This window comes from Manacus candei, unplaced genomic scaffold (assembly GCF_025592945.1).
Source record: "Manacus candei isolate 608988 ecotype Guabito, Panama unplaced genomic scaffold, ASM2559294v1 h1tg000014l, whole genome shotgun sequence".
Taxonomy (NCBI): Eukaryota; Metazoa; Chordata; class Aves; order Passeriformes; family Pipridae; genus Manacus; species Manacus candei.
In genome coordinates, this window is record NW_026138062.1 from 58,354,942 (window position 1) to 58,370,995 (window position 16,054).

Below are 16,054 nucleotides of genomic sequence, written 5' to 3' on the forward strand. Positions count from 1 at the left end.
CTGTGGCTTGCTGCAGCACACCATATTTCATTAATCCTAGAAGCTTACCTCTTCTAACTAGTGGGGCTCTGGCAGAGAACTGTGGGACTGAGTCTGCTGTAAAAAAAAAAAAAGTTTATTTAGAGTTACAGCAACAATTAAAAAACCCCAGACAATTATCCCAGGTTCAAGACGACACAACATATCATTGATAATGCTGTAAAACTCCCATCATGTTACAGTAATAATTTAAACAGCAGCTTCACCAGGTCCTAAAGGGCTTCCTTCCTGCCTCTTCATCACTGTAGGCTCTAAATATCATTCACTCCTTCACAAGGAAATGAAATACCCCCGCTCCATCTCCATAGGCTAGGGCCATAGCTGCTGTTCTGTTCTCTCTGAGGCATAATGGGAAAAATTGCTGAGACCCCAGTTCTCATGCATCTTCCTCCTCCTTCTCCTCACCCCTTGCAGTGCCCATCCTGGCAATGGTGCAGCCAGCCTGGGGAACCCATGCAAGGGCTTCCCAACTAAATGCCGCCTCTCAGCAGCGTGCCCGTCTGTTCGCCAGAGGAAAGAGAGGGCGGAAAGCTTAGGGCCGAGAGCTGCTGGAGTGACAGGCACAACATAAACTGCGATGAGTGTTACAGCAACATGCTGGGAAATCAATGCACTGAGCAGTGGTGCCTCGGCGGGAGGAGGAGCAGCAGTCACGGGGGCTGGGATTCAAGCACCGAGACCCGAGTGAAACGGAACAGGTGGTGAAACCTCCAGCCTTGGTGTTCAGCAGGAGAGGAGATGTGGATGCCTGAGCCTCACTCTCCTTTTCTTTGCTCGCTTTCCCACCTATCAATAGGCGTAATGTAATGTAATGTAAAGTAATGTAATATAATACTTCCAAGACAGGGAAAAAAAAGACATCTTCTCTATCCAGATGGAGTTTTCTTTGGAGCCTACGAAGGCAGGTTTGCAGGAGTACTACTTTGGCCCAGAGCTGTGCATTAGATTGGCAGACGTGGGAGAAGTGAGGACCAGCAGCAGGGCCTACTCCTGGTTCCTGCCCATCCCCCTGCCGGGTGTCCTGTCCCATTCTGATATCCAGGGACCAGGAATGCTAGTGGGCAGCTCTCCATCCCATTCAAGACAATGGTTCCTACTGAAGGTCCAAAAGCATTCCCCTGCAACAAAAGCATCACCCTCTCCTCTCCCTCCTCAGCCCCACTGTCTGCATTTGCATGTGAGGAAACTGAGGCTGAGGGAAGAGTGCGAGGATGACCTTGCTTCCTTTCTCCATGTCCTGTTTCCAACCATCCTCTCCTGGCTGGTTGTTATGCAGTTGTTAGCCACTGTGTGAGAACTAGCAGTGCATCCGTAGCAGGTAAAAATGGTGCTGTCGCTAAAAAACCTCAGGTGTCATACTTGGTTGTGTTTGTTTATGAGGGGGCAAGGAGGGTTAATGGGGCATGGCAGCAAGGCTTTTGTCCTTCAGTGTCTGTGGTTTGAATTGGTGCGATATCAATAGTTCCCAAGTCCCTGCAGTGATCGTGCAAGGCATGACCACCACCACTCACTGGTCCTCTTGTTAGCCACCTCGGAGATGTCAAGAAATTAAACCTGAAACTGTAAGGACAAGCAAAATTAATGGATCACAAATCGCTTATTAGCTTTCACTGATGCTGATGGTAATGCTTTCAATAAGCCTAATGAGAAGTGTTTGACTGTCTCTGTGAACTTGATTATTGATTATTAGCGAACGATAAGAGTCATTTGATATCTTGCTGATGCCATGCTCCTATTGCTTTGCAGTTAAAATGTCAGTTAACATGCCATTTAATATTCTATTAGTATTGAATTAGCACTTATTACACTGTGAAAATCATCACCATAAATCCTTATTAAAGCGTGATCCATACAGCTGGGTGGCATCTCTGGCAGACTAAGAAGGTGTGTGTGTGCAGACAGACGTACTGAGATGCATCATCCACATAGATGCATGTTCAGAGCATGTCGGGACTGGGAATTTTCACATTTGTACGTTGATTTTCCGTGACAGTTTGAGAGGAACATGTATGGTGAACAGAGAGCTCAAATCCACTTCACTTATGTTTCCCATTTTCCTCCTTTCTTTCTGCCCTCTCCTCCTTTTTTTATTTTGGTAGCACTTGATAACTTATTTCACGGGCATTTGCAAGGTTTTCTGACTATAGCTATTGACCACCGTCTAGGGCTGACCTTGATGGGTGTAGGACATGTTTTCTCTTCAAAAGAGAGGAGGGAGGGTCCCCAGGTGAACATACCCTCAGAAGCGAGAGGACAAGGCTTTGCTCTGACAATGGCACTGAGCTGTTCCTGACACGAGGCATATGACAGGGCCATCTTTGCTGCCTCCAAAGAGAGTTTTATAATGACTAAGTGCAGGACAGAGCCATGGTGGGCTGCGCTAAAGGTTTGGAAAGCAGCCTGGCAGGACTGGTGCCGTGCCCTGGATCTGCTGGAGCCCAGCAGCACATACAGGTGTTCTGGAGAAGTGACAGAACCTTCAGCTCCCACTGACTTCAGCTGTTAAACTGCTTAGCTTTTCACCACCAAAAGACCTAACTCCTGATTCTTGGTGCTGTTACGACTCTACACAGAAACGCATGTGCAAGAGGGCTTGTGACCCTTAGACAGCCAGCTCTGGAGGCAGTCTGGATGTTCCTACAGGGCTGCTGCTCCCAGACCTGGGGCACACTGCCCTCCTTGGGTCCTTGCTTTCACCTCCTGTCAATGCTGATTACAGCCTGGGACAGCCAATGCAACTGGAATCCTGCCCCATTGTAGTAGTACTGTTTTCTACATGTAAGTGGCTGCTCATGGATTCCCCCGCCTCTTTCTATTTGACAAGAAGCAGCTTTTTAAAAACAACTGAGATCACACCAGAGAGCTCACCTCAGGGGCAAGTGCCTGCCTGGCTGGGAGGGTGGGCTCTGGCCTGAGGGCCAAACCCTCTTCCCGTCCTTGGCTGGATGGTGGTAGTAAGGGACAGGATCTGTTGGGCTGCTCTCTAAAGCAAATGTTTGTTGGATCAGAGAGAGCTGCTTACAGCTTGGCCAGCAGTGTGGTGAGCCTCTCATCGATGCTCACACAGCTTGGCTTTCCTCCTGCCCACAAGTAACCCCAGAACAACTTGGACACAGCATCCATGGGCATGCCAAAAGGGAGTGGGTGAGAGGTGCCGACCATAATGGTAGGGTCACATCACAAGGGATGGCAGCTGCAGCACAGCGTGAATGAAATGCATTCAAATAGAGGAACTTGGAAAATGTCTGACCAATGCTAAAAGGCTGTATGAAAGCCTGCTGTCAAATATTTGTCTTATCTTGAAGCAATAATCTTAATCCTCTCTCTTTTCTCTTTCAAATACAACACATGCATGAATAGTGAATAGGACACAATCCTGTGCAATGTGATGTAGAAGACTCTGCTTGAGCAGGGAAGTTTGACCAGATGACCTCACTGTGGTCCTTTCCAACCTTACCCATTCTGTGATTTTGTAGCAGTGGTGGGGAGAGGTGCTGGCTTGTTTGGATGATGTGACACGGTGGGCAGAGCTTTGAGAGGTGAAGGAGCAACACCTCTGGAGACTGAGCTTCCCCATTTATCCACAAAACAAATGTGGTGTGAGCTGCTGCAGGGCAAACTCTCTCAAACTATCTGGGCCCACCCTGGTGGGTACAGCTGCCAGGAGGAAAGAGAAGTTATGTCTCTGTGTCTTCTTCAGCCCTGGTCCTCTTGAATAAGACACAGCTGAGAGTGAGCAGGACGTGCCTTGTCATTGGCATCTCCTGATCTCTTCTGTGCAAGTTTTCTGGTGGTGGGAAGTGATGCAGAGCAGGTGCCTTTGCCAGAAGTGTATTTATTTTTGCAGCACCTTGTCCGCTTTGTCAAAAACCAAAATACTTCTCATGCAGTTGCAACAGGGTTAGTCAGTCCTCTGCCTTGTGATGGTTGGCAGTTGGGGCCATGGCAGTTGCTGCTCCTCCTGCTGCTCCTCTGCTTGCCACCCCTAGCACATCTTCACAGGATGTGCTGCGTGTCTCATAGGGATGGCAGTGACACCCTGCAGCCTCTCCTTTTCAGCCTGAGATCTGCACTTGCCTGCACAAGCAGGCAGATGTGCATCAGCGGGGAAGGGTGGGTATGTGTGTATGTGTTAGAAGGGTAAAGTTTGAGCAGTGAATCCCTCTTTCCACAAACCTATTTTTGGTCAGAGGGATGTAGAAGGGAGATATGCTATAGTTCTCTCCCCCTGTGCTGCTGAAACTGAGGGATGGAGGAGCTGTGCCCTAGCTGACAAAGCTGGAGCCCTGAACCTTTGCCCTACAGGCTGGAAGAAGTCTGGGAGCGTAACTTTCTTGTATACTCAACTTTTGAAGGTGAGGGAAAAGCATAGGAAGAAGTACTTCTCACCTTTCCCATTGTCAGGGTTAGAAGGGATTTGGTGATCAGGATCTCTTTTGGCCTTCCAAAGTAACTTTTGGTGCAGGTATAAAGAAGAGAGAACAGGAGACATGACCACCTCAAATCCCATGGTTTCATTAACCAAAAGTTCCTGAAGCCCTTAAAAAAATCATTGTGAAATACATGTCCATGGGACAGCAATGATGAGAAGATGCTGTGGTTCACTGACAAGGCAGGAATGTGCTATGAAATTTCTAAGCAAAGTAGTAAAGGGGAGAGACAAAAAGGAGATGATGGAGAGGGTTGTTGATCTCCTGCTCACCTTTCTCATCCTCTGCAGGTGTTATGTAGAAGACAGAAGCTCCAAGGTGGCCTGGTTAAACCGTTCCGGCATCATTTTTGCTGGAGAGGACAAGTGGTCCCTGGACCCTCGAGTAGAGCTGGAGAAGAGAAACCCCCTGGAATACAGCCTGCGGATCCAGAAAGTGGATGTCTATGATGAGGGGTCCTATACGTGTTCAGTGCAAACACAGCATCACCCCAAGACTGCCCAGGTTTACTTGATCGTGCAAGGTAAGCAACATGCCTGTTAAGAGAGCAAAGAGCAAAATAAACAGTGAGTGGGGGGATCTGCATCTTTCTTAGAGAAACTCCAGCCTGTGTATCCCTTATGTTTACAACAGGAGCCAGCAGGACTGTCCCCTTCCACTGCAGCACAGCATGGCTTTACTCTGCTGTCAGTTTGTCCTTTTAAAAGTGGTGACAGAGCAGGGGACACCAGTGATGCCAAGACATATTCTAATATAATGCAAACCTGGCTCCTTGCTCAGGTTGCTTTGGCACTGAGGGGAAAGCATTTGTTCATAATGACACTTGTCAGAACATTGTGCTTGCTTCATCTCTTCCCAGACAACCCTCTGGTTTCTTCGCCTCCTCCTTCCTCCTCAGGTTTCCTTTCTTTTTTCTTGTGTCAACAAGCTACTGTGCTGTGGTTTTTTGCCTTCCATTGTCAACTCTTTGCAAGGCCGGGGAATTAATTTTTCTGGGTGTTTTTCTGTGCTGGGTCATTGGTTTGCAGGGTGTGCTGTCACTAGGCATGTGTGAAACCTGGTACCTGAGATAGCTGCCATGTACCTTATGTTGCCCTCTCCTTTTTTAGCTGCCCTCCTCCTGTGTGGGTTGTAGGGAACTGGAAACTTGGCAAACCAGCACTGTCCTATCTGTCTGCCTGCATTTATGGTATAACAGACAGTAAACACATTAAAGGGTTCACCAATTACTGGTAAGGGCATTAGTGAGTTTACTTGTTCCATCCTGTCCTGACCAGAATACCAAACAAGTGAGTTTACTCAGTTTTCTTTTGTTTTTCTTTTGATATTCAGACCATTGTGTCTATCTGTCCATTTATCTAAAATATTTATAGAGCAGCTTAGGTGATGGGTATGTATAAATGCATTTGATACATATTACAGATATGTTCGATTTCTACATTATCTTTCAGGCTGGGGTTTGTTATTTCTCCTGATTTGTCTAGTAACCCATAAGGCTGTAGATTTTATTCCTCTCAGCAAGTTTTTTAATTGCTCTGGATATAAATGCATGCACGAAGGGACTTTTCCTCTTGCTGGTACTACTTGGCAAACCGGGGGGCTAACTAGCTTACCAAGTGTTTATCTGCAAGGTGAAGAAGTCCAGACCTATGGTCAGAGGTGATGCTTTACACACAAGTGTAGTGAGATGGAGGGCTCCTGGTTTGCCTTGCACAAAATCCTCCCCCAGCAACGTGAAGAGCGGCACACACCAGCACACAGAGCAGCTCTCCCGGCCTGGCCGAGTGTTCGCTGGAGTGTGCCTGGTGTGAAATGCACTCAGCAGCCCTGGAGCTGTACCCCGCCTCGCTGCTCGCTGTAGCAGTGCATAGCTAACCGTCTGGAGGTGGTTTATTGCTGGTAAAATCTCGCAGCACACAATTTCCATTTACCTGTCAAGAAAAATATAGGGATAAATGAATTTTAGAGCCATGCACATGTATTATTAATTTTATTTGTGCCTATTAGGTATGGGCCTAAGTAGCAAAATTGAGTTCTCTAGCTTAGCTTTCACCTAAATATATAGGTATCCGGCTCTGAACTACTGCCACCTTTCTGAGAATGAGAAAATTTAAGTTTTGACACACCTAAACTCTGGATGCCTGTAAACAAGGTATCTGTGGATAATCATGTTCTAATACCTGCTACAGATTTAGCCAAAGACCTTTTGTGATATCACTGTTATTGTAATCCTGTAATTAGGTGAAATTCATAGCTTTAATTTTCTAAAACTAAATTTCATCTGAAAAAAAAACCAAGCAAAATATAAATAAAAAATCCTTTACAAATTGGAAGAGTTAGTCTCATTTTAAACCATGTTTTAAAAATAATCTTAACTAATAAAACTAATTTATTAGAAAAAAATATGTTAGAATCCCTTTTGTCTCTGAGTATCATACAGTCATATTGATTGCTATTTTTCTCAGATTTGCAGGTTGTCTGCCTGAAAAATAGTCTGCTGTTAGTACAAATTAAAGGCGTTTGGATATTGAGTCATGCTAAGCTTGTTATTTATTTAATGTAGTTTATTTACTTCTTGTGGTTTTGTGTTCATAAATTTCAAAATGTAGGCTATATAAAGCTCTGGGCATCCCAAATGTAAAAATAATAAACAAAAGAAAACACAGCTCCGGAAACATTAAATGACAGGGTGGTCAACTGATCTGCCTGCTAATCTGTGAAGAGAATTTCTGGAATGATGGTCAATGATTCCCTTCAAAAAAGCCCAGGGAAACAGAAACAAGCCAGGGTCAGAGACACCTTGCTGTCTTTGTGCACACAGTTGATGCCTGGATTAGCCAGTGAAAGATACTGCAATGATAGTTGCTCATGCCCTGGAAACAATAGGGTGTTTTAGGGCCATGCCCAGGCTTCCTGTTCTGCTCACTCAGCACTGTCATGGATTTTTCTGATCCCCTCTGCACTGTATCCTAAAGACAAGTCCTTTATCTCCCCTGGTTCAACTCTCTCATCTGTCTATCCCCTGTGGAAACCCAGCCTCTATTACCCCTAGAAATAATTGGGATAGCTATACCAGAGACTAAGAAATGAGTAGGCAGTTACTAGAGGGCTGTTGGAGCCCTTATAACTAGAGACCACTCCATGTCCACAATGCCAACTGAAATAGATGGACTTCAGTGTATCCTGAGGATACACTGCATTTAGGTCACTGCAGTCTAATGGAGTTGCCTTCTAGGAGCAGGTCCTTTCCTTCCTTGAGAAAATCAGCTTTCTCCAGGGTGAGCTCTACTTGGTAACCTCTGCTGGCCAGAGATGCAGAAGTATATCACAGAAAGAGGGACATCACCTCTCTAATGTGTGTGCCTGTGCCCTCCAGTATTTCCAAGGGAAGAGCCATTTCTGGTTTGTCAGCCAGCACCAGTCTCTATATAAAAGCCTACTCAGTCTGCTCCTTTCCTCTCTTAAGTGTTTATATCCACCGATAGTATCCTTCTCAACTGGGGCGTATTGCAGACGTCTAAAAGGACATAATTAAACAACACTTTAAAAAAAACAAAATCAGAACTTCATGGACAGCTAAAAGTAGAAAAAGTTTTCTTCATAGGTCTTTCCTGCTTTTCAAACATAAAGCCAACTCTGCTGGTAGAAGTAGGCATTCACTGCCAAAAGATTTGTCAGTGCAACTGTGGCCATCTCTTCTGTCTTTCTGACCCAGGTGGGCAGCACTGCTTGCAAGGTGGATTGCACTGGAGCGAGCTGTGTCTGCCCAGCTCAGTTTTTATGATGCTGGTGCTGCACTCTCTGCACTGGAATGTATAAATGAAGAGAATGCTCTGAACCACCACCTCACTCAAAGCATTTTGTGCTGTTTCAATTGGGGTGTAATGGCCACTAGCAAGTCTTTCTGTTTCCTACCCCAGATATTTCTGTTGGTGTCTGATCAGAAGAGTAAACATTTGGAAGGACTTGCAAAAGATGGTCTGGTTCCTCCCTGTGCAGTGAGACAAGACCAGCTCTACAGTGGTTGCCCCTAACATGTATTTTTTGAAGACACCCTGTGCCTGCATAGCTGGTGCATGTCCATTATTCACTCTCCTTGCATTTGAAAAACCTTTAGTAATGTATGATTCAAATTGATTTTGCTGCCAATTATTTCTGGTCCTTCCAAGATATGTGGTAGTATTTCTCCTCCTCTTCCTCAGAACTACCTTTTATCTGCCTGAAACCCATTAATTCCTGTGTCTCAGATGCCTCTAGTCCAGCTTAACAGGCTCATTGTTTCTCACAGGTCCTATTTTCCAATCTTTGTGTCATACATATTTCACTACTGTTTGATTTGTCTACATGTTTTTTTAAATTTACTGTCCAAACCCAAGAAAGGAGTTCCAGTTCAGGATTCAGTCATGCAGATACAAATACCAGCCATGTTTTCCCTATCACACTTCACTTACCTAACCCCAGAATGAGTGAGGTTTACCTTTTTTTTTATAAGAGTGCCTCATTACTTTCACTTAGTCTCTCTGCAGCTTTCTAACCCTCTCTTACTGGTCTGCAGCACAGTCTGCATCTCATTCTCCACTTCTGTATTTGAACATTAATTGTTTTTCCTCCCTTCCTGAGCACAGTGCTTTGTGCTCGCTGTTGCTGGATGCCATCTGGTTGGTTTCTCCATGGAGACCGCTTCTTCAATTTACTTATGATCCTGGTCTCCAAAGCACTTGCAACTGCCCCCAACTTGGTGTCATCGACAAAAGTCAGGTGACTCCTTTCTGTTCCTTCATGAAGGTGTTAATTAAAGTATTCAAGAGATCAGGACACAAAAGCAGACTGTGGTAGGAGCCCACAAAAACCTCAGTCCCTGGTGGATAACGATCTGTTGATTGCAGCTCTTTGAAGCATCCTGATGGTGATTTAACATCCGCCATATTCTTGTAGCTTGTTGAAGACTGTCAGGTCTTCTGAAGTCAAGATATATCTCATAATCACACATACTGCTCCTGCATTATCTGCTATGCCAGATATCCTACAAAAAAGGGAAATGAGGCTGGGGTAGCATGATATGTGCTTGCCAAAAGTACATTGCTTATTTTTTTCTTTCACTCTGTTATTATCCTCTCGGTGCTTATAAATGGGATGTTTAATTATTTGTTCCAGTATATTGAGTGACTTGTTCCAACAAGGACACAGTGACTGCCCCTTTCCCAGCATTACCTTGGCTTCTTGTTCTTTTAGGGCGATATCCTCATGCCCTTTGCAGGCATTAAATATCAATAGAGAAATCTCTATAGTCCTTACTTATCTCATCAGGGTCACAGACACAAAGGCACAGAGGTTTTAGTATGCATAGGGTTTAAAAGTCCTGCAATAAAGAGATAGACCTGTCCAAGTCAATCTAAAGGAATAACTCTATTAGGAGGAAGCAGATGGTTGCTATATTTGCTGTCCAGAGCCTTTACAGCTAGGCATCATTGTGAATGGAGGTGTTTGAGAACTTTTCAATGAAACAAAAACATTCCACTGTTTTTGACTTTTAAGTTTTAATTTAATCAGGAGGGTTTTAAAGGTCTGAGGTACTTTTTCTAGTCAAATTTGGGAAGACAAAAAGGCATAGCATTGCCACAGCCTATCTAAAAAACAGAGCATTCAGCTGAGGTATGAAGAACTCATGTTCACATTTTTTGCTCAGAGGCTGGGACTCCTGCAGACTCACTAACTAACATTTCTTGTGATTCCCAGTTACTGACTGTTCAAACATGTGGGCTCTCCCTTGGTTTAATGTTTATTTCATGAAAAAAAATAAATGAAAAGGCTTTGTCATTTTTGCAAAACAAAAACAAGTTTAGAAAATGTCAGCAGCAAATGTTCACTAAGAGGAATGCTTATTTACTGTCCTGTCTTAATCACAAACCTAAAGTCAAATGCATAGCAGCTAAGGCCAAATCCTACAATTTTCTTTCTAACTGATAGGCATTAATGTGTGATAAAAAGCACAGAATGTAGCCTTTCTCCATTATGAATTGCCTTTGTAGAGCTCCTTGCTTGCAAAGATTCAGACTCACTAGTCATTGTTACAAAGTGGTATAAGGATGTATTTGTTGCTGCTGGGATTTAACCATAGAAAAATTATTAATAACTCTGTGAGTAGAATTGCTGTGCCTCCTCTCAGTCCACTCTCCTGAAATTAAAGAACTTTGTGCTGGTGACTGGCACAGCACAGCAGAGAGAGATCCTTTAGCCAGAAAGGCAGCTGAACCAATCTGGCTTCCCCAGTGTGTGAACTGCTCTGCCAGTGTGCCCCTTGGTAAGAGCTGGGTGTAGGGTTGAGGAGGGAGGGTGTTGTCCACCATCCCTGGGGGTATTCGAAAGATGTGTAAATGTGGCTCTTAGGTACATGGCTTAGTGGTGGACTTGGCAGTGCTGGGTTAAAGATTGGACTCTTTGATCTTAGAGAGCTTTTCCGACCTTAACAGTTCTGTCATTCTATGATCCGCCCAGACCTTGCCTTCATTTCTGAGGACAGCAGTGGGGAAAGATGATGCTTTAGACTTAGAGACTGTAGGAAAGGTCTCTGATCAGAACTGAAGCAAGGCACATGAGTGTGTATTCTAGGAGCCTGAAGTGGTGGTAACTTCTGCTGATCACCAGCCTGGGTCCTGAGCCAATGAGCCAGAGAGGGGGGTCTTCCAATCAAATGTAGATGTGACCATTGCAGTGGTTTATCTTGTACTCCCTTTGTCATTAGTGAGGAGACAAGACTCTTCTCAGGCACAGCCCAGTTCATCCTTAAGTAGCCATCCAAAATTCATCAGATGAGTTGACCAATGGAAATGTGATTGTCCCTCCCCTGGCTGTAGCAGGAAGCCCAGGGTGAGCAGTGCATCTGGTGCCATGAATACTCTCAGCCTTTCCACACCTCTTTCACTCAATCTTCACTGGAGTTTATTCCCTGCCAGAATATGTCATTGGTGGCTGTCAGGACTTGCAGGAGGTTGCTGGGAGACTGGAGCCAGGCTGGTCTTGAGCTTAGCAGATCTGTGGTGGGAGGCCACCTACCCCTGGCATGCCTGGCCTTCCCACCTCTTCGACCAGCACTAGAAGCGGAGTGGTTTGAAGAGATTTTTCCTTTGCTAGCTAGACAGTAAGTATGTTGGAGTCAGATGCTGTTCTCTGAGAGATTTTGACTTCCCCACTTTGTGGTTGCAGAGCCCAGAACTCGGAGGGATCTTTCTGAGCACTAACACTGTAGTGTTTTTCATTCCAGGGAGTTATGCAGTAGGTAAGAACAAGCACAGGCCACTTTGTCTTTTTCAGGACATAGCCCCAATGGGAAAATAACAGCATATTTGGCATGCTGTTGCAAACAATAATGAGGTGACATGGGAATATGAATTTTCTGGGAAGTAGGAAAAAAAACATCATTTTAGTGGGAATGGTGGGGGAGGAGAAAAAAGAAGGTTGGAGGGAGGAGACAAAGTCAGGTTACTACAGGGACTGGAAGAGACAAGTCCAGTATGCTTGGAAGGAAGTGACAGCAGATCAGTTTGATGGGGAACAGGGAATAATCTTGGGGAACTGAAGGATGTCACATCTTGCTGCACCCCTTTTGCTGTTACCATGGACCTTAATTTCTTAGCAGCAAAATAATTCCAGAATGTAAGGCACTCGGTAGTATTGGTGGCAATTTTTCTAGGTTTTCTGTGCTGGTTTGTTTTGGCAAACTCATAAATTGCAGGAAAATGCACCTGGTGTTTCATAGGTTATCAAGGAACTTCCTTCCACTCCCCATCTAGTATTTTTATTGCCTCCCCATAGTGTCCTGATGCTCTTAACTTCTGTTTTCCTATCTCCAGGCATGTCTGGAATGTTACTATGCATCACCAGCTTTGGCTCATTATATTGGTTGGATCTTAGCACTTCCTAGTGCATAAATCAGGAGTTTTTTCTGGAAATATTTTGATGCTTGCTTTGCAGGTGCAGGCAGGAGACAAAAACAGAATACTTCAAAAAATGCTTACTCATTTTGGAGAAAGAAGTATAGCACAAAATATATGGAATTCTTTCATATGGCTGGGAGGAAGGATCTTGGTATGATAATCCAAGTCCTTAGTAATATAAATCAGCTTAGCTTGAGTGGTCTCTTCAGAGCTGTATCAGCTGACTTTGTATGATTTTGTCAGATCAGCTGATTCTAGATTCAGACCAGTCCTTTGAAAGATTTTGCCTTGTTATTTCTCAGTTTGATGGTCTCAGTCTGCAGTCCCAAGTCTTAGCCCAGACTGTAAGACAGGGGAGCTGGGACAATATTTTTTTCTCAGCTCCAAACACAGCAAGAACTTAGTCCCACAACCAAGTCCAATAGTCCTTGAGAGAGTGCAAATAACCATCAGTTTTAAAGCCAACTATGTTCCTGCTCCCACTGCTGGAAAAAAGCTGTGGTAGCACAATAGGGTTGCCTTGACCTGTTGCAAACTTTGAAATTTGACCCAATTTTTCCACAAGAGGATATGTCCTCTTAGACATCCTAAGTCATAGATTGCCATTCCCTATTCCCTCCATCATGAACTGAGTGTTGTCAGTAGTGAGTGAATAATTTTTTTTTGCCACATCCTCTTGAGATCTCTTTGTAGAAAAAAAGTATATCAGGAATAAATATCTTAGTATAATCAGGAATAAATATCTTACTCATTTTACATAGCAGGCCTGTAACTGCTTAGTGGCTTGAAAATGAGCAAAAATCTGTTTTTTAAAAATTCTCAAAAAGTTCTGATCTGAAGCTTTGGATTTCTAACACAAAATAATGAGAAAAGATACATACCTAGTCTCTATTAGATACTTAAGGATCAGCTTGTCTCTTTACTTGCAATGTGGATGTAAGCTAAGGTTAATTATGCTCCACATTTCTCTGTCTCAGCTCAACCTTTTCCATAACTTTACTGTCCATTTTATTTTCTTTCTCTTAGCTGAAAGAAATACTGCCAGGTTGAGATTAGCTAGATTTGTGGTTCGCTCAGTTGAGCTTTTATTATATCCAAACCCTAGAGGTACTGAGAGCAGCTTGATTTCCTGAGGAAACAAGGGTGTATGGGTTTATTTATATGGTTATGCTGTTTGCTTGCCTTTCTGCTTGGCAGTCCTCTGCTCAGCTTACTCCAGGACCCCTCATACCTGCTGTAACCTTACCCCAACAAGAGCCCCTAAAATTCTCCCAGTGGACCTCTGTCTTCTGTATCCCTTACCAATGGGATGTGTAAAAGGCTGTGTGGTTGCAGGTTGGTTTGGAGCCACGCATGTGCCAGCTGGTGGGGTGCCACCTTGCCTAAAACTGGTCAAGAACTCTGAAGGTTTTCCGAGGTATGAAGCATCAGGACCTAGGACATGTAGCTGTGGTAAAACAGACCTTGCAAATTCCAGTGTTTGTGGAACAGTGTGTTCTTTTTTCTGTTTACTTTATTTCATCGGTGCCAGTGGAGTCAATACTGCAAATCTGCCATGCTCAGAACTCCATATGGGATGAAGTTCCAGATTCCTGGGGTCCATCAGCTCATGCTCTTTGGTTTTGGCTGCTGTGTTGCTATCTACACTCATTGTAACTGTTTGTTAGTGGATGAGAACCTGGATCAAAATCTTGATTCCACTGAAGTTAAAGGGAATTTTGCTTCACTGGAGCCAAGATTTCATCTGAAATTGGAATTGGCTAGAAACAGATTGTAAAATAAACCTAAATTGAGCCAGCAGTTCAAAAATAACATCAAGACTTATAGAAAGTAGATTTCTTTCCTATCTTAAAAACTTTCAACTTTACTCTTTAATATTAATTAATTACAGAAAGAAAGAAAGAAATCAGCATTTCAGGGAAGGGGAACAAGGAGACTCTCCTTTTAGAAGTGGCTCAAGGATTTGAAGAGTGGGGAGAAGCAGGTAGGCATGGTCTCTCTGCTGTGCCTTCCTACCACATCCTTGTGTCTGCTTGGTGGAACCTGACTCCAGCTGACACACAGTAACTGTGTGTTCTTACCATTTATCTCTCTGCAGTTGCTGACCCTCATCACTCCTGAAGGGACGCAGAGTCTTTCTTTTTGGTGTGTATGCGTGCTATGCCTTGTAGGATAAGGCTCCAGCTGCTTTCCACAAAAACAACGAATGATAAATCGTATTAGGTAATAGGTTTTCAGGGTTTGGATTTTCAAGGCTTTTTCAGAGCTGCAACTCTTCTTTTTATCTGTATAAACATTGGAATTGCTACCCCAGTAGCAGCTCCTTATTCACCAGAAAGTGAAGAAACATTCTAAGAAAATAATTACTTAATATCACATTTGCTGTATAGCTGCTAAAATGTCAGTAGTTGGTTGCTTGGGAAAAAAAAATCCACAAAATAACAGAATAGCAGTTCCATTTAATAAAGCCTGAGACGTGATAGTTAAGGGGAAAAAATAACTTGCCAAATGTGCACACAACAAAATAGACAAAAAAGAAACAGATACTTAGACATATGGCTTCCATTTACAGAGTATTCAGACAGTGAGCACTTTCTCAAAACCCAACCACAGCTTTTGAAAATGTCTTTGAGAAAACAAATATTAGGTTAAAAAGTGTTACTCTCCAACAGAAAATAGGAAGAAGGTTGTTCCTGGGAAGGAAACAAAGATTGCTGTTGGCATTCAGAGGGAGCATGAGCACGTGGCTGCTCTTGCTGGCAGTGCTGGGTCTCTGCATGTCACAGCTCAGGCTGTCAGTGGGCAGACCTGTGGTAGCAGAAACTGAGCCCTGCTTGAGAAGTTGTAGTGGTGTGTGAAAGTCTGAGAATAAAATCAAAAGATCACATTTTTTCTACAAGATGCATTGCGAATGCCATCATTTGCCTGCCTGCCTGCCTTTTTCTGAAAGGGCCTTTGGAGATCCCCAAATGGGATTTGTAAGCTTTCTTAGTTCTGATATCAAAGGACAGAGGCTGCTGAGGCTTGAGGAACGCTACTGTTAAAATTCCCTCCTTCTTCATGTATCAGATTTCCCTTACATTGTCTATTTGATGGCATGATCTTGTGCTTCCCAATTCTTTCATAAAATCTTCTAGGAATGTCTGAATTTATTATGTGGACCTATAAGTTCTCAAAAAATTATTATTATTATGTGGACCTATGGTTCTCAAAAAATAAAACTTTTGGTGCTCCTTAAACAGAAAAGTAGACTACAGCTACATTTTTTTCCCCATTCCATGAAGGTTACCTTTAAAAAAAAAAATCTGTGGAGAAAAAAAATTGATAACTAATTCTCTTTAACAAAATGAAAATTGGATTTTGGTGATAAGTTTTAATTTAGGGCAAATAATTTAATTGGAATGACTCATTAATTTTGGGGTGCGTAAATTGGGCCTCTGGCAGCCTATTATCTTCTTTATTCCTTTCCGAGTCTTCTCTATCACTGGTATAAGAAAAGCTTTTTGCCTTTAATAAGGTAAGGAGACACTGCCTTTGAATGTGTGGGGAAAGGACTGTCATGATGCAATGATTTTAACGTAATGGCATCTCACCTTTAGGTGCCCTCAGCTTGTGAGATGCTCAGGCTGCAAGACCACTGAGTTTGTTTTC

The 16,054-nt window shown here is 43.6% G+C and overlaps 1 protein-coding gene across 7 annotated transcripts in view; it reads left to right on the forward strand.

The window, feature by feature from the left end:
* Positions 1 to 16,054, forward strand: part of LSAMP (limbic system associated membrane protein) — a 758,996-nt gene that overhangs the window by 588,646 nt on the left and 154,296 nt on the right. For all 7 annotated transcript variants that reach the window (XM_051779687.1, XM_051779685.1, XM_051779689.1 and 4 more), the window contains one exon: positions 4,760 to 4,992. In XM_051779687.1, coding sequence (XP_051635647.1) covers positions 4,760 to 4,992 — 233 coding nt within the window. The remainder of the gene's footprint in view (positions 1 to 4,759; positions 4,993 to 16,054) is intronic.